The following is a 24,010-nucleotide window of genomic DNA, read 5'->3' on the forward strand; positions in this document are numbered from 1 at the left end:
TGAGGAAGGTGGAAGTTTCATGCCGAAACTGTCAACAAGGTACGATCGTAAAATCCTTGTCTAAGAAACGAACTTAAAAATGGATTACACCAATTTGTCACGCTCCCTTTTGGATTGTTTGGGGCGCCCGCTATGTTCCAGCGGCTTATGGACAGGGTCCTCCGCCCTCACGCTGCCTACACGGCTGCCTATCTAGATGATATCGTGATCTACAGTAATGATTGGCCACGGCACTTGGAACACCTGAGGGCTGTTCTGAAGTCGCTGAGGCGAGCGGGCCTCATAGCTAACGCAAAAAAAGTGTGCGATTGGGCAGGTGGCAGGATGGTATCTGGGGCTCGACTTGGGTCATGGGCAGGTGCGTCCCCAAATTAACAAGACCACAGCAATTGTGGCCTGCTTGAGGCCCAAGACCAAAACGGAGGTGAGACGGTTCTTGGGGCTGGCTGGCTATTATCGTAGGTTTCTACCTAATTATTCAGACATCACCAGCCCGCTAACCGATCTCACTAAAAAGGGGGCTCCAGATCCGGTCCAGTGGACGGAGCAGTGCCAACAGGCCTTCTCTGAGGTAAAAGCGGCACTGTGTGGGGGGCCACTCTTACACTCCCCTGACTTCTCTCTCCCCTTTATTTTGCAGACTGATGCATCAGACAGAGGGGTGGGGGCCATTTTGTCCCAGGAGGTGGAGGGTGAGGAGCACCCCGTGCTGTACATCAGCTGGAAACTCTCAATGCGTGAAAGCAGGTACAGCACAATCTAGAAGGAGTGTCTTGCCATCAAGTGGGTGGTGCTTGCCCTCCGATATTACCTGCTGGGGCACCCTTTCACTCTCTGTTCGGACCACACGCCCCTCCAGTGGCTCCACCGCATGAAGGATGCCAATGCGCAGATCACCCATTGGTCACATACCCCCACTGCCCGACTCAGATGTGTTTTCGTATTTTTTCTTTCAGCAATGGCTTTTTTCCGGCCAATCTTTCATAAAGCCCTGCTCTCGGGAGTGAATGGCTTAAAGTGGCCCTATGGACAGATACTCCCATCTCCACTGTGGATCTGTGCAGCTCCTTCAGTGTTATCTTTGGTGTCTTTTTTGCATCTCTGATTAATGCCCTCCTTTGCCCCTTTTGCACCAAAGCAGTTCCAGGGCTGGTTTGGGGCCAGTGCTTAGTTTGTTACCAGGTTTTCTGTTTCCACTGACAAAGAACTGGTTCCGGGGCCAGAAAAACCAGTTCCAGGCTAGCACCAACTCTTTGCTGGGACAGAGGAAATAACCGCTTACATCAGTGGGGGGGGGCGGTGTTGTTAAAACCAACAACAATCGCAAGACCGTGAAAGGTCGCCATTTTTAAGCAACGAGAAGCAGCAGCTGTACAAACGCGAAGTCATCCATGATTGTTGTTGCTGCTTCTTCTTCTCCGTGTTGTTGTTGCTTCAATGTTCGCGCCAAGGTTTATGCAAATGCAGCGACGTAACTGACACATACAGCGACATAATGACGTGGCTCCCATTAGCACCCCAAGCTATGGAAAAGCAAACTGATTCTCAGCTGGCTCGGAAGTTGAACGAGTTTTGAACCAGCACCAGCATTGGCCCCGAACCAGCCCTGGAACTGATTTGGTGGAAAAGGGGTATATGTCAGGTCTGTGAGTTTTGGTGGGCAGGGCTTTCTCTTGTCAGGTTTGTAGTGGTGCCATATTCTTTCCATTATGCTATAATGGATTTAATGGAGCTCCGTGGGATATTCAAAATTTGGGATATATATCATCACCAAACCCTGATCTATACTTCTCCACAGCTTTGTCTCTGACCTGCGTGGAGGCTCCTTGGTTTTCATATTGCTCACTTAGTAGTGTTGCAGAGTCAGGGTCCTTCCAGAACAGGTTGATTTATACAGACATTATGTGACAGATCATGTGACACTTTTATTGCACACAGGTGGATCTTAATCAACTAAAAGATATTGTGAATAATGAAGTGAATTGGTTGGAGCAGCTCTTACTTAGGGGTTTCATATGAAAGGGGGTGAATACCTACGCACACTCCAGATTTCTGCTTTTCATTATAATTATTGTTTGTGTCACAATAAAACAACAATTTGCATCTTTAAAGTGGTCGACATGTTGTGTAAATCAAATGGTGTTAACCCCGAAAAATCCATTTTAATTCCAGCTTGTAATGCAACAAAACAGGACAAACACCAAGGGGGATGAATACTTTTCCAAGGCACTGTAGAACTCATCTCTTTTCATTAGCATTTGAAGAGACTTAAATTTTTTCCAGACTAGATTGTGTGTGTGTGTGTGTGTGTGTGTGTGTGTGTGTGTGTGTTTTATGCCTTTTATTATCTTGGTATTTAAAGTAGATGCACAGAACCTTTATTTTTAAATACATTTCTGAGTGGATGGTATCTCCATCTTTGACTCTTGTATGGTGCATAAATGGGAATAAAAAAATATATGTTTTTGAGAGTTAAAATCGACTACAAAGTTGGCATTCGAGCTGCCCCACTGAGCCAGCCAGCCCTGAGTGTGTGATGTCACAGCAGGAACCGGTGCTATAGCCCAAAGCCAGACTTGGCAGGCGAGAGTCGTTGCAATGGCCTCTTCGTTCGGATTTATTGGAGATTCTTCAGATTCCTCAGATAGCAATACATCTGACTGTGATAGTTCTGAAATTGGAGTGTGTGTACATGCTCCTGCTATACACGTAGAACCGTATCAGTTTGAACCATCAGAAAGTGAATCCAATCGTAACACGTCGGCCACAGAGGCCCCTGCCTTACAAAATAAATTCAGAGAACAAAGCCATCTTGAGAATTAGATAGAATTGAACTGATAGTCTCACCTGAGTCTCATGAAAACAGGATAGGCGTTATAACTTATGCAACATACTGTACATGTACATGCATGCATTTTTGCTGATAAAATGTAAAAGGCTATTTAAATAATCAGATGAACTGAGACAATCACATTCTGAAGCAAATTAAATTATCTCATACCGGTAACTTAAATTCGCAATACAAGTTACATGAATTAATCTAAATGCAGGTAAACAACGAGTGTTTTTGGTTTTGCTGTGATGTAACCAAATGGGAGTCGGCGCTTACCCATCTGTGTTCTTGCTTCTTGAAGGCCGATCTTGTGGCCTTTTGTTTGCAACAATCTGACTTTCAGTTCTTCATTCAGTTCTTCATTCATTTGCTTCTTCCACGCAAGGGCAAGATATTGCTCCTGAGGCAAGCATATCCAGTGGAGAAATCTGACAACTGGTCCACACATTCTCCATTTTCCCCATCCTGAGTACGCCGCCATTAATGCTCGGCTCACACTCCAGGAGAACTGGTGCAAATTAACTTGCTTTCCTTTTCTTGTAGTTTTTTTTTCCTTTAATTGTTGGTACTGCACCCTCTTTCAATATAGGCTTATAGCCAATGCTCCTCTACAGATTAGAGGTTTCATACCAGTCTTCAGTAAAACGTGCAGAGCAGAGACCAGTTTGTAGGCACCCAGTGAATTTCTCACAAAACGCATCCAAATCTTTGCAGTTTGAACATTCTTGGACCATGAATGCAACATAAATGCACCTTCTGTCATGTTGCTGCACCCGCCAGCAACACATCTACGTGGCATGGCGATAAATTAGCTCAAAATGGAGGATCGGAGTTGCAGTTAGCTCTGTGTTTTAGTATCGCGGAAATGGTGACGAGACCCATAGCCTTCCCGCTGTGACGTCGCAAGTGTCAGGGTCATTCACTCAGATCGCTACCTATATGAATCACTTTAATCATAAAAATTACGATATTAGATTCATTGTTAATGCTTAATGATTCCTATGCCATTCTTGAGGTCTCAAGGCATTTATAAACAAAAAGTGAGGCCATGGCTTTGCACATCTCCTTTAATGATCTATGTAAAGTTATTTGGGCAGCAAGCACTGTTGTTAAAGTACAATATAAATAAAGTTGATTACTAATTTAGCAATAATTTGGTGATAATTTTTCCATGTAAACATTCTGTATCATGTGGTGTGTTTTCTCTCATTTAGCCACAAGTTCTACACCTCAAACGGATTTCACAGAGAAACAACCACCCAAGGAAATTCCAGGTAACCCAATCAGCCTAATATTGGCCCGAGAGCATGGGGTTTTACATTTTGATTCATAATTCATGGAATGCATGTCCTCCAAACAAAATTCCTTATTTGCCCGAGTCCTTCAGATCACCAAAACAAAAAGTCAAGAACCCTTTAGCTCCATCCACTTACATTAGCAAATTTGCAGGAATACCTACGCAAACTCCAGATTTCTGCTTTTCATCTTAATTATTGTTTGTGTCACAATAAAACAACAATTTGCATCTTTAAAGTGGTCGACATGTTGTGTAAATCAAATGGTGTTAACCCCGAAAAATCCATTTTAATTCCAGCTTGTAATGCAACAAAACAGGACAAACACCAAGGGGGATGAATACTTTTCCAAGGCACTGTAGAACTCATCTCTTTTCATTAGCATTTGAAGAGACTTAAATTTTTTCCAGACTAGATTGTGTGTGTGTGTGTGTGTGTGTGTGTGTGTGTGTGTGTGTGTGTGTGTGTGTGTTTTATGCCTTTTATTATCTTGGTATTTAAAGTAGATGCACAGAACCTTTATTTTTAAATACATTTCTGAGTGGATGGTATCTCCATCTTTGACTCTTGTATGGTGCATACATGGGAATAAAAAAATATATGTTTTTGAGAGTTAAAATCGACTACAAAGTTGGCATTCGAGCTGCCCCACTGAGCCAGCCAGCCCTGAGTGTGTGATGTCACAGCAGGAACCGGTGCTATAGCCCAAAGCCAGACTTGGCAGGCGAGAGTCGTTGCAATGGCCTCTTCGTTCGGATTTATTGGAGATTCTTCAGATTCCTCAGATAGCAATACATCTGACTGTGATAGTTCTGAAATTGGAGTGTGTGTACATGCTCCTGCTATACACGTAGAACCGTATCAGTTTGAACCATCAGAAAGTGAATCCAATCGTAACACGTCGGCCACAGAGGCCCCTGCCTCACAAAATAAATTCAGAGAACAAAGCCATCTTGAGAATTAGATAGAATTGAACTGATAGTCTCACCTGAGTCTCATGAAAACAGGATAGGCGTTATAACTTATGCAACATACTGTACATGTACATGCATGCATCTTCACTGATAAAATGTAAAAGGCTAATTATATAATCAGATGAACTGAGACAATCACATTCTGAAGCAAATTAAATTATCTTATACCGGTAACTTAAATTCGCAATACAAGTTACATGAATTAATCTAAATGCAGGTAAACAACGAGTGTTTTTGGTTTTGCTGTGATGTAACCAAATGGGAGTCGGCGCTTACCCATCTGTGTTCTTGCTTCTTGAAGGCCGATCTTGTGGCCTTTTGTTTGCAACAATCTGACTTTCAGTTCTTCATTCAGTTCTTCATTCATTTGCTTCTTCCACGCAAGGGCAAGATATTGCTCCTGAGGCAAGCATGTCCAGTGGAGAAATCTGACAACTGGTCCACACATTCTCCATTTTCCCCATCCTGAGTACGCCGCCATTAATGCTCGGCTCACACTCCAGGAGAACTGGTGCAAATGAACTTGCTTTCCTTTTCTTGTCGTTTTTTTTTCCTTTAATTGTTGGTACTGCACCCTCTTTCAATATAGGCTTATAGCCAATGCTCCTCTACAGATTAGAGGTTTCATACCAGTCTTCAGTAAAACGTGCAGAGCAGAGACCAGTTTGTAGGCACCCAGTGAATTTCTCACAAAACGCATCCAAATCTTTGCAGTTTGAACATTCTTGGACCATGAATGCAACATAAATGCACCTTCTGTCATGTTGCTGCACCCGCCAGCAACACATCTACGTGGCATGGCGATAAATTAGCTCAAAATGGAGGATCGGAGTTGCAGTTAGCTCTGTGTTTTAGTATCGCGGAAATGGTGACGAGACCCATAGCCTTCCCGCTGTGACGTCGCAAGTGTCAGGGTCATTCACTCAGATCGCTACCTATATGAATCACTTTAATCATAAAAATTACGATATTAGATTCATTGTTAATGCTTAATGATTCCTATGCCATTCTTGAGGTCTCAAGGCATTTATAAACAAAAAGTGAGGCCATGGCTTTGCACATCTCCTTTAATGATCTATGTAAAGTTATTTGGGCAGCAAGCACTGTTGTTAAAGTACAATATAAATAAAGTTGATTACTAATTTAGCAATAATTTGGTGATAATTTTTCCATGTAAACATTCTGTATCATGTGGTGTGTTTTCTCTCATTTAGCCACAAGTTCTACACCTCGACCGGATTTCACAGAGAAACAACCACCCAAGGAAATTCCAGGTAACCCAATCAGCCTAATATTGGCCCAAGAGCATGGGGTTTTACATTTTGATTCATAATTCATGGAATGCATGTCCTCCAAACAAAATTCCTTATTTGCCCGAGTCCTTCAGATCACCAAAACAAAAAGTCAAGAACCCTTTAGCTCCATCCACTTACATTAGCAAATTTGCAGGAATACCTACGCACACTCCAGATTTCTGCTTTTCATCATAATTATTGTTTGTGTCACAATAAAACAACAATTTGCATCTTTAAAGTGGTCGACATGTTATGTAAATCAAATGGTGTTAACCCCGAAAAATCCATTTTAATTCCAGCTTGTAATGCAACAAAACAGGACAAACACCAAGGGGGATGAATACTTTTCCAAGGCACTGTAGAACTCATCTCTTTTCATTAGCATTTGAAGAGACTTAAATTTTTTCCAGACTAGATTGTGTGTGTGTGTGTGTGTGTGTGTGTGTGTGTGTGTGTGTGTGTGTTTTATGCCTTTTATTATCTTGGTATTTAAAGTAGATGCACAGAACCTTTATTTTTAAATACATTTCTGAGTGGATGGTATCTCCATCTTTGACTCTTGTATGGTGCATACATGGGAATAAAAAAATATATGTTTTTGAGAGTTAAAATCGACTACAAAGTTGGCATTCGAGCTGCCCCACTGAGCCAGCCAGCCCTGAGTGTGTGATGTCACAGCAGGAACCGGTGCTATAGCCCAAAGCCAGACTTGGCAGGCGAGAGTCGTTGCAATGGCCTCTTCGTTCGGATTTATTGGAGATTCTTCAGATTCCTCAGATAGCAATACATCTGACTGTGATAGTTCTGAAATTGGAGTGTGTGTACATGCTCCTGCTATACACGTAGAACCGTATCAGTTTGAACCATCAGAAAGTGAATCCAATCGTAACACGTCGGCCACAGAGGCCCCTGCCTTACAAAATAAATTCAGAGAACAAAGCCATCTTGAGAATTAGATAGAATTGAACTGATAGTCTCACCTGAGTCTCATGAAAACAGGATAGGCGTTATAACTTATGCAACATACTGTACATGTACATGCATGCATCTTCACTGATAAAATGTAAAAGGCTAATTAAATAATCAGATGAACTGAGACAATCACATTCTGAAGCAAATTAAATTATCTCATACCGGTAACTTAAATTCGCAATACAAGTTACATGAATTAATCTAAATGCAGGTAAACAACGAGTGTTTTTGGTTTTGCTGTGATGTAACCAAATGGGAGTCGGCGCTTACCCATCTGTGTTCTTGCTTCTTGAAGGCCGATCTTGTGGCCTTTTGTTTGCAACAATCTGACTTTCAGTTCTTCATTCAGTTCTTCATTCATTTGCTTCTTCCACGCAAGGGCAAGATATTGCTCCTGAGGCAAGCATATCCAGTGGAGAAATCTGACAACTGGTCCACACATTCTCCATTGTCCCCATCCTGAGTACGCCGCCATTAATGCTCGGCTCACACTCCAGGAGAACTGGTGCAAATGAACTTGCTTTCCTTTTCTTGTAGTTTTTTTTTCCTTTAATTGTTGGTACTGCACCCTCTTTCAATATAGGCTTATAGCCAATGCTCCTCTACAGATTAGAGGTTTCATACCAGTCTTCAGTAAAACGTGCAGAGCAGAGACCAGTTTGTAGGCACCCAGTGAATTTCTCACAAAACGCATCCAAATCTTTGCAGTTTGAACATTCTTGGACCATGAATGCAACATAAATGCACCTTCTGTCATGTTGCTGCACCCGCCAGCAACACATCTACGTGGCATGGCGATAAATTAGCTCAAAATGGAGGATCGGAGTTGCAGTTAGCTCTGTGTTTTAGTATCGCGGAAATGGTGACGAGACCCATAGCCTTCCCGCTGTGACGTCGCAAGTGTCAGGGTCATTCACTCAGATCGCTACCTATATGAATCACTTTAATCATAAAAATTACGATATTAGATTCATTGTTAATGCTTAATGATTCCTATGCCATTCTTGAGGTCTCAAGGCATTTATAAACAAAAAGTGAGGCCATGGCTTTGCACATCTCCTTTAATGATCTATGTAAAGTTATTTGGGCAGCAAGCACTGTTGTTAAAGTACAATATAAAGAAAGTTGATTACTAATTTAGCAATAATTTGGTGATAATTTTTCCATGTAAACATTCTGTATCATGTGGTGTGTTTTCTCTCATTTAGCCACAAGTTCTACACCTCAAACGGATTTCACAGAGAAACAACCACCCAAGGAAATTCCAGGTAACCCAATCAGCCTAATATTGGCCCGAGAGCATGGGGTTTTACATTTTGATTCATAATTCATGGAATGCATGTCCTCCAAACAAAATTCCTTATTTGCCCGAGTCCTTCAGATCACCAAAACAAAAAGTCAAGAACCCTTTAGCTCCATCCACTTACATTAGCAAATTTGCAGGAATACCTACGCACACTCCAGATTTCTGCTTTTCATCATAATTATTGTTTGTGTCACAATAAAACAACAATTTGCATCTTTAAAGTGGTCGACATGTGTAAATCAAATGGTGTTAACCCCGAAAAATCCATTTTAATTCCAGCTTGTAATGCAACAAACCAGGACAAAAACCAAGGGGGATGAATACTTTTCCAAGGCACTGTAGAACTCATCTCTTTTCATTAGCATTTGAAGAGACTTAAATTTTTTCCAGACTAGATTGTGTGTGTGTGTGTGTGTGTGTGTGTGTGTGTGTGTGTGTGTGTGTGTGTGTGTTTTATGCCTTTTATTATCTTGGTATTTAAAGTAGATGCACAGAACCTTTATTTTTAAATACATTTCTGAGTGGATGGTATCTCCATCTTTGACTCTTGTATGGTGCATACATGGGAATAAAAAAATATATGTTTTTGAGAGTTAAAATCGACTACAAAGTTGGCATTCGAGCTGCCCCACTGAGCCAGCCAGCCCTGAGTGTGTGATGTCACAGCAGGAACCGGTGCTATAGCCCAAAGCCAGACTTGGCAGGCGAGAGTCGTTGCAATGGCCTCTTCGTTCGGATTTATTGGAGATTCTTCAGATTCCTCAGATAGCAATACATCTGACTGTGATAGTTCTGAAATTGGAGTGTGTGTACATGCTCCTGCTATACACGTAGAACCGTATCAGTTTGAACCATCAGAAAGTGAATCCAATCGTAACACGTCGGCCACAGAGGCCCCTGCCTTACAAAATAAATTCAGAGAACAAAGCCATCTTGAGAATTAGATAGAATTGAACTGATAGTCTCACCTGAGTCTCATGAAAACAGGATAGGCGTTATAACTTATGCAACATACTGTACATGTACATGCATGCATCTTCACTGATAAAATGTAAAAGGCTAATTAAATAATCAGATGAACTGAGACAATCACATTCTGAAGCAAATTAAATTATCTCATACCGGTAACTGAAATTCGCAATACAAGTTACATGAATTAATCTAAATGCAGGTAAACAACGAGTGTTTTTGGTTTTGCTGTGATGTAACCAAATGGGAGTCGGCGCTTACCCATCTGTGTTCTTGCTTCTTGAAGGCCGATCTTGTGGCCTTTTGTTTGCAACAATCTGACTTTCAGTTCTTCATTCAGTTCTTCATTCATTTGCTTCTTCCACGCAAGGGCAAGATATTGCTCCTGAGGCAAGCATATCCAGTGGAGAAATCTGACAACTGGTCCACACATTCTCCATTTTCCCCATCCTGAGTACGCCGCCATTAATGCTCGGCTCACACTCCAGGAGAACTGGTGCAAATGAACTTGCTTTCCTTTTCTTGTCGTTTTTTTTTCCTTTAATTGTTGGTACTGCACCCTCTTTCAATATAGGCTTATAGCCAATGCTCCTCTACACATTAGAGGTTTCATACCAGTCTTCAGTAAAACGTGCAGAGCAGAGACCAGTTTGTAGGCACCCAGTGAATTTCTCACAAAACGCATCCAAATCTTTGCAGTTTGAACATTCTTGGACCATGAATGCAACGTAAATGCACCTTCTGTCATGTTGCTGCACCCGCCAGCAACACATCTACGTGGCATGGCGATAAATTAGCTCAAAATGGAGGATCGGAGTTGCAGTTAGCTCTGTGTTTTAGTATCGCGGAAATGGTGACGAGACCCATAGCCTTCCCGCTGTGACGTCGCAAGTGTCAGGGTCATTCACTCAGATCGCTACCTATATGAATCACTTTAATCATAAAAATTACGATATTAGATTCATTGTTAATGCTTAAAATGATTCCTATGCCATTCTTGAGGTCTCAAGGCATTTATAAACAAAAAGTGAGGCCATGGCTTTGCACATCTCCTTTAATGATCTATGTAAAGTTATTTGGGCAGCAAGCACTGTTGTTAAAGTACAATATAAATAAAGTTGATTACTAATTTAGCAATAATTTGGTGATAATTTTTCCATGTAAACATTCTGTATCATGTGGTGTGTTTTCTCTCATTTAGCCACAAGTTCTACACCTCAAACGGATTTCACAGAGAAACAACCACCCAAGGAAATTCCAGGTAACCCAATCAGCCTAATATTGGCCCGAGAGCATGGGGTTTTACATTTTGATTCATAATTCATGGAATGCATGTCCTCCAAACAAAATTCCTTATTTGCCCGAGTCCTTCAGATCACCAAAACAAAAAGTCAAGAACCCTTTAGCTCCATCCACTTACATTAGCAAATTTGCAGGAATACCTACGCACACTCCAGATTTCTGCTTTTCATCATAATTATTGTTTGTGTCACAATAAAACAACAATTTGCATCTTTAAAGTGGTCGACATGTTGTGTAAATCAAATGGTGTTAACCCCGAAAAATCCATTTTAATTCCAGCTTGTAATGCAACAAAACAGGACAAAAACCAAGGGGGATGAATACTTTTCCAAGGCACTGTAGAACTCATCTCTTTTCATTAGCATTTGAAGAGACTTAAATTTTTCCAGACTAGATTGTGTGTGTGTGCGTGTGTGTGCGTGTGTGTGTGTGTGTGTGTGTGTGTGTGTTTTTTATGCCTTTTATTATCTTGGTATTTAAAGTAGATGCACAGAACCTTTATTTTTAAATACATTTCTGAGTGGCTGGTATCTCCATCTTTGACTCTTGTATGGTGCATAAATGGGAATAAAAAAAGATATGTTTTTGAGAGTTAAAATCGACTACAAAGTTGGCATTCGAGCTGCCCCACTGAGCCAGCCAGCCCTGAGTGTGTGATGTCACAGCAGGAACCGGTGCTATAGCCCAAAGCCAGACTTGGCAGGCGAGAGTCGTTGCAATGGCCTCTTCGTTCGGATTTATTGGAGATTCTTCAGATTCCTCAGATAGCAATACATCTGACTGTGATAGTTCTGAAATTGGAGTGTGTGTACATGCTCCTGCTATACACGTAGAACCGTATCAGTTTGAACCATCAGAAAGTGAATCCAATCGTAACACGTCGGCCACAGAGGCCCCTGCCTTACAAAATAAATTCAGAGAACAAAGCCATCTTGAGAATTAGATAGAATTGAACTGATAGTCTCACCTGAGTCTCATGAAAACAGGATAGGCGTTATAACTTATGCAACATACTGTACATGTACATGCATGCATCTTCACTGATAAAATGTAAAAGGCTAATTAAATAATCAGATGAACTGAGACAATCACATTCTGAAGCAAATTAAATTATCTTATACCGGTAACTTAAATTCGCAATACAAGTTACATGAATTAATCTAAATGCAGGTAAACAACGAGTGTTTTTGGGTTTGCTGTGATGTAACCAAATGGGAGTCGGCGCTTACCCATCTGTGTTCTTGCTTCTTGAAGGCCGATCTTGTGGCCTTTTGTTTGCAACAATCTGACTTTCAGTTCTTCATTCAGTTCTTCATTCATTTGCTTCTTCCACGCAAGGGCAAGATATTGCGCCTGAGGCAAGCATATCCAGTGGAGAAATCTGACAACTGGTCCACACATTCTCCATTTTCCCCATCCTGAGTACGCCGCCATTAATGCTCGGCTCACACTCCAGGAGAACTGGTGCAAATGAACTTGCTTTCCTTTTCTTGTCGTTTTTTTTTCCTTTAATTGTTGGTACTGCACCCTCTTTCAATATAGGCTTATAGCCAATGCTCCTCTACAGATTAGAGGTTTCATACCAGTCTTCAGTAAAACGTGCAGAGCAGAGACCAGTTTGTAGGCACCCAGTGAATTTCTCACAAAACGCATCCAAATCTTTGCAGTTTGAACATTCTTGGACCATGAATGCAACGTAAATGCACCTTCTGTCATGTTGCTGCACCCGCCAGCAACACATCTATGTGGCATGGCGATAAATTAGCTCAAAATGGAGGATCGGAGTTGCAGTTAGCTCTGTGTTTTAGTATCGCGGAAATGGTGACGAGACCCATAGCCTTCCCGCTGTGACGTCGCAAGTGTCAGGGTCATTCACTCAGATCGCTACCTATATGAATCACTTTAATCATAAAAATTACGATATTAGATTCATTGTTAATGCTTAATGATTCCTATGCCATTCTTGAGGTCTCAAGGCATTTATAAACAAAAAGTGAGGCCATGGCTTTGCACATCTCCTATAATGATCTATGTAAAGTTATTTGGGCAGCAAGCACTGTTGTTAAAGTACAATATAAATAAAGTTGATTACTAATTTAGCAATATTTTGGTGATAATTTTTCCATGTAAACATTCTGTATCATGTGGTGTGTTTTCTCTCATTTAGCCACAAGTTCTACACCTCGACCGGATTTCACAGAGAAACAACCACCCAAGGAAATTCCAGGTAACCCAATCAGCCTAATATTGGCCCGAGAGCATGGGGTTTTACATTTTGATTCATAATTCATGGAATGCATGTCCTCCAAACAAAATTCCTTATTTGCCCGAGTCCTTCAGATCACCAAAACAAAAAGTCAAGAACCCTTTAGCTCCATCCACTTACATTAGCAAATTTGCAGGAATACCTACGCACACTCCAGATTTCTGCTTTTCATCATAATTATTGTTTGTGTCACAATAAAACAACAATTTGCATCTTTAAAGTGGTCGACATGTTGTGTAAATCAAATGGTGTTAACCCCGAAAAATCCATTTTAATTCCAGCTTGTAATGCAACAAACCAGGACAAACACCAAGGGGGATGAATACTTTTGCAAGACACTGTAGAACTCATCTCTTTTCATTAGCATTTGAAGAGACTTAAATGTTTCCGGACTAGATTGTGTGTGTGTGTGTGTGTGTGTGTGTGTGTGTGTGTGTGTGTGTGTGTGTGTGTTTATGATGGTTTTATGCCTTTTATCATCTTGGGATTTAAAGTAGATGCACAGAACCTTTATTTTTAAATACAATTCTGAGCGGATGGTATCTCCATCCTGGACTCTTGTATGGTGCATAAGTGGGAATAAAAAATAGATACTGTATGTTTTTGAGAGTTAAAATCGACCACAAAGTTGGCATTCGAGCTGCCCCACTGTGCCAGCCAGCCCTGAGTGTGTGATGTCACAGCAGGAACCGGTGCTATAGCCCAAAGCCAGACTTGGCAGGCGAGAGTCGTTGCAATGGCCTCTTCATTCGGATTTATTGGAGATTCTTCAGATTCCTCAGATAGCAATACATCTGACTGTGATAGTTCTGAAATTGGAGTGTGTGTACATGCTCCTGCTATAAAATGTAAAAGACTAATTATATAATCAGATGAACTGAGACAATCACATTCTGAAGCAAATTAAATAATCTTATACCTTTAACTTAAATACGCAATACAAATTACATGCATTAATCTAAATGCAGGTAAACAAGTGTTGTTTTGCTGTGATGTAACCAAATGGGAGCCGGAGCTTACCCATCTGTGTTCTTGCTTCTTGAAGGATGATCTTTTGGCCGATTGTTTCAAAACAATCTGATTTCAATTCTTCATTCATTTGCTTCTTCCACACAAGGGCAAGATATTGCTCCTGAGGCAAGCATATCCAGTGGAGAAATCTGACGACTGGTCCACACATTCTCCATTTTCTCCATCCTGAGTACGCCACCATTAATGCTTGGCTCACACTCCAGGAGAACTGGTGCAAATGAACTTGCTTTCCTTTTCTTGTAGTTTTTTTTTCCTTTAATTTTTGGTACTGCACCCTCTTTCAATATAGGCTTATAGCCAATGCTCCTCTACAGATTCGAGGTTTCATACCAGTCTTCAGCAAAACGTGCAGAGCAGATACCAGTTTATAGGCATCCAGTGAATTTCTCACAAAACGCATCCAAATCTTTGCAGTTTGAACATACTTGGACCATGAATGCAACATAAATGCACCTTCTGTCATGTTGCTGCACCCGCCAGCAACACGTCTACGTGGCATGGCGATAAATTAGCTCAAAATGGAGGATCGGAGTTGCAGTTAGCTCTGTGTTTTAGTATCGCGAAAATGGTGACGAGACCCATAGCCTTCCCGCTGTGACGTCGCAAGTGTCAGGGTCATTCACTCAGATCGCTACCTATATGAATCACTTTAATCATAAAAATTACAATATTAGATTTATTGTTAATGCTTAAAATGATTCCTATGCCATTCTTGAGGTCTCAAGGCATTTATAAACAAAAAGTGAGGCCATGGCTCTGCATATCTCCTTTAATGATCGATGTAAAGTACTTTGGGCAGCAAGCGCTGTTGTTAAAGTACAATATAAATAAAGTCGATGGCTAATTTGGCCATAATTTGGTGATAATTTATTCCATGTATACATCCTGGGTAATGTGATGTGTTTTCTTTCATTTAGCAAGAAGTTCTCCACCTAAAAAGGATGTCACAGAGAAACAACCACCCAAGGAAATTCCAGGTAACCCAATCAGCCTAATATTGGCCCGAGAGCATGGGGTTTTACATTTTGATTCATAATTCATGGAATGCATGTCCTCCAAACAAAATTCCTTATTTGCCCGAGTCCTTCAAATCACCAAAACAAAAAGTCAAGAACCATTTAGCTCCATCCACTTACATTAGCAAATTTGCAGGAATACCTACGCACACTCCAGATTTCTGTTTTTCATCTTTGTTATTGTTTGTGTCACAATAAAACAACAATTTTCATCTTTAAAGTGGTTGGCATATTGTGTAAATCAAATGGTGTTAACACCGAAAAATCCATTTTAATTCCAGCTTGTAATGCAACAAACCAGGACAAACACCAAGGGGGATGAATACTTTTGCAAGACACTGTAGAACTCATCTCTTTTCATTAGCATTTGAAGAGACTTAAATTTTTTCCAGACTAGATTGTGTGTGTGTGTGTGTGTGTGTGTGTGTGTGTGTGTGTGTGTGTGTGTGTGTGTGTGTGTGTTTATGATGGTTTTATGCGTTTTATCATCTCGGGATTTAAAGTAGATGCACAGAACCTTTATTTTTAAATACAATTCTGAGCTGATGGTATCTCCATCCTTGACTCTTGTATGGTGCATAAGTGGGAATAAAAAATAGATACTGTATGTTTTTGAGAGTTAAAATCGACCACAAAGTTGGCATTCGAACTGGCCCGCTGAGCCAGCCAGCCCTGAGTGTGTGATGTCACAGCAGGAACCGGTGCTATAGCCCAAAGCCAGACTTGGCAGGTGAGAGTCGTTGCAATGGCCTCTTCATTCGGATTTATTGGAGATTCTTCAGATTCCTCAGATAGCAATACATCTGACTGTGATAGTTCTGAAATTGGAGTGTGTGTACATGCTCCTGCTATACACGTAGAACCGTATCAGTTTGAACCATCAGAAAGTGAATCCAATCGTAACACGTCGGCCACAGAGGCCCCTGCCTTACAAAATAAATTCAGAGAACAAAGCCATCTTGAGAATTAGATAGAATTGAACTGATAGTCTCACCTGAGTCTCATGAAAACAGGATAGGCGTTATAACTTATGCAACATACTGTACATGTACATGCATGCATCTTCACTGATAAAATGTAAAAGGCTAATTAAATAATCAGATGAACTGAGACAATCACATTCTGAAGCAAATTAAATTATCTTATACCGGTAACTTAAATTCGCAATACAAGTTACATGAATTAATCTAAATGCAGGTAAACAACGAGTGTTTTTGGTTTTACTGTGATGTAACCAAATGGGAGTCGGCGCTTACCCATCTGTGTTCTTGCTTCTTGAAGGCCGATCTTGTGGCCTTTTGTTTGCAACAATCTGACTTTCAGTTCTTCATTCAGTTCTTCATTCATTTGCTTCTTCCACGCAAGGGCAAGATATTGCTCCTGAGGCAAGCATGTCCAGTGGAGAAATCTGACAACTGGTCCACACATTCTCCATTTTCCCCATCCTGAGTACACCGCCATTAATGCTCGGCTCACACTCCAGGAGAACTGGTGCAAATGAACTTGCTTTCCTTTTCTTGTCGTTTTTTTTTCCTTTAATTGTTGGTACTGCACCCTCTTTCAATATAGGCTTATAGCCAATGCTCCTCTACAGATTAGAGGTTTCATACCAGTCTTCAGTAAAACGTGCAGAGCAGAGACCAGTTTGTAGGCACCCAGTGAATTTCTCACAAAACGCATCCAAATCTTTGCAGTTTGAACATTCTTGGACCATGAATGCAACATAAATGCACCTTCTGTCATGTTGCTGCACCCGCCAGCAACACATCTACGTGGCATGGCGATAAATTAGCTCAAAATGGAGGATCGGAGTTGCAGTTAGCTCTGTGTTTTAGTATCGCGGAAATGGTGACGAGACCCATAGCCTTCCCGCTGTGACGTCGCAAGTGTCAGGGTCATTCACTCAGATCGCTACCTATATGAATCACTTTAATCATAAAAATTACGATATTAGATTCATTGTTAATGCTTAATGATTCCTATGCCATTCTTGAGGTCTCAAGGCATTTATAAACAAAAAGTGAGGCCATGGCTTTGCACATCTCCTTTAATGATCTATGTAAAGTTATTTGGGCAGCAAGCACTGTTGTTAAAGTACAATATAAAGAAAGTTGATTACTAATTTAGCAATAATTTGGTGATAATTTTTCCATGTAAACATTCTGTATCATGTGGTGTGTTTTCTCTCATTTAGCCACAAGTTCTACACCTCGACCGGATTTCACAGAGAAACAACCACCCAAGGAAATTCCAGGTAACCCAATCAGCCTAATATTGGCCCGAGAGCATGGGGTTTTACATTTTGATTCATAATTCATGGAATGCATGTCCTCCAAACAAAATTCCTTATTTGCCCGAGTCCTTCAGATCACCAAAACAAAAAGTCAAGAACCCTTTAGCTCCATCCACTTACATTAGCAAATTTGCAGGAATACCTACGCACACTCCAGATTTCTGCTTTTCATCATAATTATTGTTTGTGTCACAATAAAACAACAATTTGCATCTTTAAAGTGGTCGACATGTTGTGTAAATCAAATGGTGTTAACCCCGAAAAATCCATTTTAATTCCAGCTTGTAATGCAACAAAACAGGACAAACACCAAGGGGGATGAATACTTTTCCAAGGCACTGTAGAACTCATCTCTTTTCATTAGCATTTGAAGAGACTTAAATTTTTTCCAGACTAGATTGTGTGTGTGTGTGTGTGTGTGTGTGTGTGTGTGTGTGTGTGTGTGTTTTATGCCTTTTATTATCTTGGTATTTAAAGTAGATGCACAGAACCTTTATTTTTAAATACATTTCTGAGTGGATGGTATCTCCATCTTTGACTCTTGTATGGTGCATACATGGGAATAAAAAAATATATGTTTTTGAGAGTTAAAATCGACTACAAAGTTGGCATTCGAGCTGCCCCACTGAGCCAGCCAGCCCTGAGTGTGTGATGTCACAGCAGGAACCGGTGCTATAGCCCAAAGCCAGACTTGGCAGGCGAGAGTCGTTGCAATGGCCTCTTCGTTCGGATTTATTGGAGATTCTTCAGATTCCTCAGATAGCAATACATCTGACTGTGATAGTTCTGAAATTGGAGTGTGTGTACATGCTCCTGCTATACACGTAGAACCGTATCAGTTTGAACCATCAGAAAGTGAATCCAATCGTAACACGTCGGCCACAGAGGCCCCTGCCTTACAAAATAAATTCAGAGAACAAAGCCATCTTGAGAATTAGATAGAATTGAACTGATAGTCTCACCTGAGTCTCATGAAAACAGGATAGGCGTTATAACTTATGCAACATACTGTACATGTACATGCATGCATCTTCACTGATAAAATGTAAAAGGCTAATTAAATAATCAGATGAACTGAGACAATCACATTCTGAAGCAAATTAAATTATCTCATACCGGTAACTTAAATTCGCAATACAAGTTACATGAATTAATCTCGTCTCGTCTCGTCTTCTTCCGCTTTATCCGGGACCGGGTCGCGGAGGCAGCAGTCTAAGCAGGGAAGCCCAAACTTCCCTTTCCCCAGACACCTCGGCCAGCTCCTCGGGAAGAACACCGAGGCGTTCCCAGGCCAGCCGAGAGACATAGTCCCTCCAGCGTGTCCTGGGTCTTCCCCGGGGCCTCCTCCCGGGGGGACATGCCTGGAACACCTCCCCAGGGAGGCGTCCAGGAGGCATCCGAAAAAGATGCCCGAGCCACCTCAGCTGATTCCTCTCGATGTGGAGCAGCAGCGGCTCTACTCCGAGCTCCTCCCGAGTGACTGTGCTTCTCACCCTATCTCTAAGGGAGCGCCCAGCCACCCTGCGAAGGAAACTCATTTCGGCCGCTTGTATCCGCGATCTTGTCCTTTCGGTCATTACCCAAAGCTCATGACCATAGGTGAGAGTCGGAACGTAGATCGACCGGTAAATTGAGAGCTTCGCCTTTTGGCTCAGCTCCTTCTTCACCACAACGGACCGGTAAAGCGACCGCATCACTGCGGAGGCTGCACCGATCCGCCTGTCGATCTCACGCTCCATCCTTCCCTCACTCGTGAACAAGATCCCGAGATACTTAAACTCCTCCACTTGAGGCAGAACTTCTCCACCAACCTGGAGAGGGCAAGCCACCCTTTTCCGGTCGAGAACCATGGCCTCGGACTTGGAGGTGCTGATTCTCATCCCAGCCGCTTCACACTCGACTGCAAACCGCCCCAGTGCATGCTGAAGGTCCTGGTTTGAAGAAGCCAACAGGACAACATCATCCGCAAAAAGCAGAGATGAAATCCTGTGGTTCCCAAACAGGATTCCTTCTGGCCCCTGGCTGCGCCTAGAAATTCTGTCCATAAAAATTATGAACAGAACCGGTGACAAAGGGCAGCCCTGCCGGAGTCCAACATGCACTGGGAACAGGTCTGACTTACTGCCGGCAATGCGAACCAGACTCCTGCTCCGTTCGTACAGGGACCGGACAGCCCTTAGCAAAGAGCCCCGAACCCCATACTCCCGAAGCACCCCCCACAGAATACTACGGGGGACACGGTCGAATGCCTTCTCCAGATCCACAAAGCACATGTGGACTGGTTGGGCAAACTCCCATGAACCCTCGAGCACCCTATGAAGGGTATAGAGCTGGTCCAGTGTTCCGCGACCAGGACGAAAACCGCATTGTTCCTCCTGGATCCGAGGTTCGACTATTGGTCGAATTCTCCTCTCCAGTACCCTGGAGTAAACCTTCCCTGGGAGGCTGAGAAGTGTGATTCCCCTATAATTGGGGCACACTCTCCGGTCCCCTTTCTTAAAAAGAGGGACCACCACCCCAGTCTGCCACTCCAGAGGCACTGTCCCTGACCGCCACGCGATGTTGCAGAGGCGTGTCAACCAAGACAGCCCCACAACATCCAGAGACTTGAGATACTCAGGGCGGATCTCATCCACCCCCGGTGCCTTGCCACCGAGGAGCTTGCAAACCACCTCAGTGACTTCGGCTTGGGTAATGGACGAGTCCACCTCTGAGTCATCAGCCTCAGTCTCCTCAGTGGAAGACATGACGGTGGGATTGAGGAGATCCTCAAAGTATTCCTTCCACCGCCCGACAATGTCCCCAGTCGAGGTCAACAGCTCCCCACCCGCACTGTAAACAGTGTTGGCAGAGTACTGCTTCCCCCTCCTGAGGCGCCGGACGGTTTGCCAGAATTTCTTCGAGGCCGACCGATAGTCCTTCTCCATGGCCTCCCCGAACTCCTCCCAGTTCCGAGTTTTTGCTTCCGCAACTGCCCGAGCTGCAGCACGCCTGGCCTGCCGATACCCGTCAGCTGCCTCGGGAGTCCTGGAGGTTAACATGGCCCGATAGGACTCCTTCTTCAGCTTGACGGCATCCCTTACTTCTGGTGTCCACCACCGGGTTCGGGGATTGCCGCCACGACAGGCACCGGAGACCTTGCGGCCACAGCTCCGAACAGCTGCATCCACAATGGAGGTAGAGAACATGGTCCACTCAGACTCAATGTCCCCCGCCTCCCTCGGAAGCTGGGAAAAGCTCTCCCGGAGGTGGGAGTTAAAGACCTCCCCGACAGAGTGCTCGGCCAGACGTTCCCAGCAGACCCTCACCATACGTTTGGGCCTGCCAGGTCTGTCCAGCTTCCTCCTCCGCCAGCGGATCCAACTCACCACCAGGTGGTGATCAGTTGACAGCTCAGCCCCTCTCTTCACCCGAGTGTCCAAGACATAGGGCCGGAGATCAGATGAAACGACTACAAAGTCTATCATTGACCTCCGACCTAAGGTGTCCTGGTGCCACGTGCACTTATGGACACCCCTATGCTCGAACATGGTGTTCGTTATGGACAAACCGTGACTAGCACAGAAGTCCAATAACAAAACACCACTCGGGTTCAGATCGGGGAGGCCGTTCCTCCCAACCACGCCCCTCCAGGTGTCACTGTCATCTCCCACGTGAGCATTGAAGTCCCCCAGTAACACAATGGAGTCCCCAGTCTGAGCACTCCTCAGTACCTCTCCCAGGGACTCCAAGAAGGCCGGATACTCTATACTGCTATTTGGGCCATAGGCACAAACAACAGCAAGAGCCCTCTCCCTAATCCGAAGGCGCAGAGAGGCGACCCTCTCGTTCACTGGGGTAAACTCCAACACATGGCGGCTGAGCTGGGGAGCTATAAGCAAGCCCACACCAGCCCGCCGCCGCTCACCACGGGCGACTCCAGAGAAGTGGAGAGTCCAGCCCCTCTCGAGGAGCTGGGTTCCAGAGCCCAAGCTGTGCGTGGAGGTGAGCCCGACTATCTCTAGCCGGTACCTCTCAACCTCCCGCACAAGCTCAGGCTCTTTCCCCCCCAGCGAAGTGACATTCCATGTCCCAACAGCCAGCCGCTGTGTCCGGGGATCAGGTCGTCGAGGCCCCTGCCTTCGACTGCCACCCAATCCACATTGCACCAGTCCCCTACTGCTACCTCTGTGGGTGGTGAACCCACAGGAGGATGAATTAATCTAAATGCAGGTAAACAACGAGTGTTTTTGGTTTTGCTGTGATGTAACCAAATGGGAGTCGGCGCTTACCCATCTGTGTTCTTGCTTCTTGAAGGCCGATCTTGTGGCCTTTTGTTTGCAACAATCTGACTTTCAGTTCTTCATTCAGTTCTTCATTCATTTGCTTCTTCCACACAAGGGCAAGATATTGCTCCTGAGGCAAGCATATCCAGTGGAGAAATCTGACAACTGGTCCACACATTCTCCATTTTCCCCATCCTGAGTACGCCGCCATTAATGCTCGGCTCACACTCCAGGAGAACTGGTGCAAATGAACTTGCTTTCCTTTTCTTGTCGTTTTTTTTTCCTTTAATTGTTGGTACTGCACCCTCTTTCAATATAGGCTTATAGCCAATGCTCCTCTACAGATTAGAGGTTTCATACCAGTCTTCAGTAAAACGTGCAGAGCAGAGACCAGTTTGTAGGCACCCAGTGAATTTCTCACAAAACGCATCCAAATCTTTGCAGTTTGAACATTCTTGGACCATGAATGCAACGTAAATGCACCTTCTGTCATGTTGCTGCACCCGCCAGCAACACATCTACGTGGCATGGCGATAAATTAGCTCAAAATGGAGGATCGGAGTTGCAGTTAGCTCTGTGTTTTAGTATCGCGGAAATGGTGACGAGACCCATAGCCTTCCCGCTGTGACGTCGCAAGTGTCAGGGTCATTCACTCAGATCGCTACCTATATGAATCACTTTAATCATAAAAATTACGATATTAGATTTATTGTTAATGCTTAAAATGATTCCTATGCCATTCTTGAGGTCTCAAGGCATTTATAAACAAAAAGTGAGGCCATGGCTCTGCATATCTCCTTTAATGATCGATGTAAAGTACTTTGGGCAGCAAGCGCTGTTGTTAAAGTACAATATAAATAAAGTCGATGGCTAATTTGGCCATAATTTGGTGATAATTTATTCCATGTATACATCCTGGGTAATGTGATGTGTTTTCTTTCATTTAGCAAGAAGTTCTCCACCTAAAAAGGATGTCAGAGAGAAACAACCACCCAAGGAAATTCCAGGTAACCCAATCAGCCTAATATTGGCCCGAGAGCATGGGGTTTTACATTTTGATTCATAATTCATGGAATGCATGTCCTCCAAACAAAATTCCTTATTTGCCCGAGTCCTTCAAATCACCAAAACAAAAAGTCAAGAACCATTTAGCTCCATCCACTTACATTAGCAAATTTGCAGGAATACCTACGCACACTCCAGATTTCTGTTTTTCATCTTTGTTATTGTTTGTGTCACAATAAAACAACAATTTTCATCTTTAAAGTGGTTGGCATATTGTGTAAATCAAATGGTGTTAACCCCGAAAAATCCATTTTAATTCCAGCTTGTAATGCAACAAACCAGGACAAACACCAAGGGGGATGAATACTTTTGCAAGACACTGTAGAACTCATCTCTTTTCATTAGCATTTGAAGAGACTTAAATTTTTTCCAGACTAGATTGTGTGTGTGTGTGTGTGTGTGTGTGTGTGTGTGTGTGTGTGTGTGTGTGTTTATGATGGTTTTATGCGTTTTATCATCTCGGGATTTAAAGTAGATGCACAGAACCTTTATTTTTAAATACAATTCTGAGCTGATGGTATCTCCATCCTTGACTCTTGTATGGTGCATAAGTGGGAATAAAAAATAGATACTGTATGTTTTTGAGAGTTAAAATCGACCACAAAGTTGGCATTCGAACTGGCCCGCTGAGCCAGCCAGCCCTGAGTGTGTGATGTCACAGCAGGAACCGGTGCTATAGCCCAAAGCCAGACTTGGCAGGTGAGAGTCGTTGCAATGGCCTCTTCATTCGGATTTATTGGAGATTCTTCAGATTCCTCAGATAGCAATACATCTGACTGTGATAGTTCTGAAATTGGAGTGTGTGTACATGCTCCTGCTATACACGTAGAACCGTATCAGTTTGAACCATCAGAATGTGAGTCCGATAGTAACACGTCGGCCACAGAGGCCCCTGCCTTACAAAATAAATTCAGAGAACAAAGCCATCTTGAGAATTAGATAGAATTGAACTGATAGTCTCACCTGAGTCTCATGAAAACAGGATAGGCGTTATAACTTATGCAACATACTGTACATGTACATGCATGCATCTTCACTGATAAAATGTAAAAGGCTAATTATATAATCAGATGAACTGAGACAATCACATTCTGAAGCAAATTAAATTATCTTATACCGGTAACTTA

The 24,010-nt window shown here is 42.9% G+C and overlaps 1 protein-coding gene across 1 annotated transcript in view; it reads left to right on the forward strand.

The window, feature by feature from the left end:
- Positions 1–24,010, forward strand: part of LOC132886184 (uncharacterized) — a 112,558-nt gene that overhangs the window by 72,362 nt on the left and 16,186 nt on the right. Inside the window, exons 5-12 of the mRNA XM_060920755.1 lie at positions 4,048–4,107; positions 6,317–6,414; positions 8,578–8,637; positions 10,846–10,905; positions 13,114–13,173; positions 15,162–15,221; positions 17,455–17,514; positions 22,766–22,825. Coding sequence (XP_060776738.1) covers positions 4,048–4,107; positions 6,317–6,414; positions 8,578–8,637; positions 10,846–10,905; positions 13,114–13,173; positions 15,162–15,221; positions 17,455–17,514; positions 22,766–22,825 — 518 coding nt within the window. The remainder of the gene's footprint in view (positions 1–4,047; positions 4,108–6,316; positions 6,415–8,577; positions 8,638–10,845; positions 10,906–13,113; positions 13,174–15,161; positions 15,222–17,454; positions 17,515–22,765; positions 22,826–24,010) is intronic.

This window comes from Neoarius graeffei, chromosome 1, assembly GCF_027579695.1.
Source record: "Neoarius graeffei isolate fNeoGra1 chromosome 1, fNeoGra1.pri, whole genome shotgun sequence".
Taxonomy (NCBI): Eukaryota; Metazoa; Chordata; class Actinopteri; order Siluriformes; family Ariidae; genus Neoarius; species Neoarius graeffei.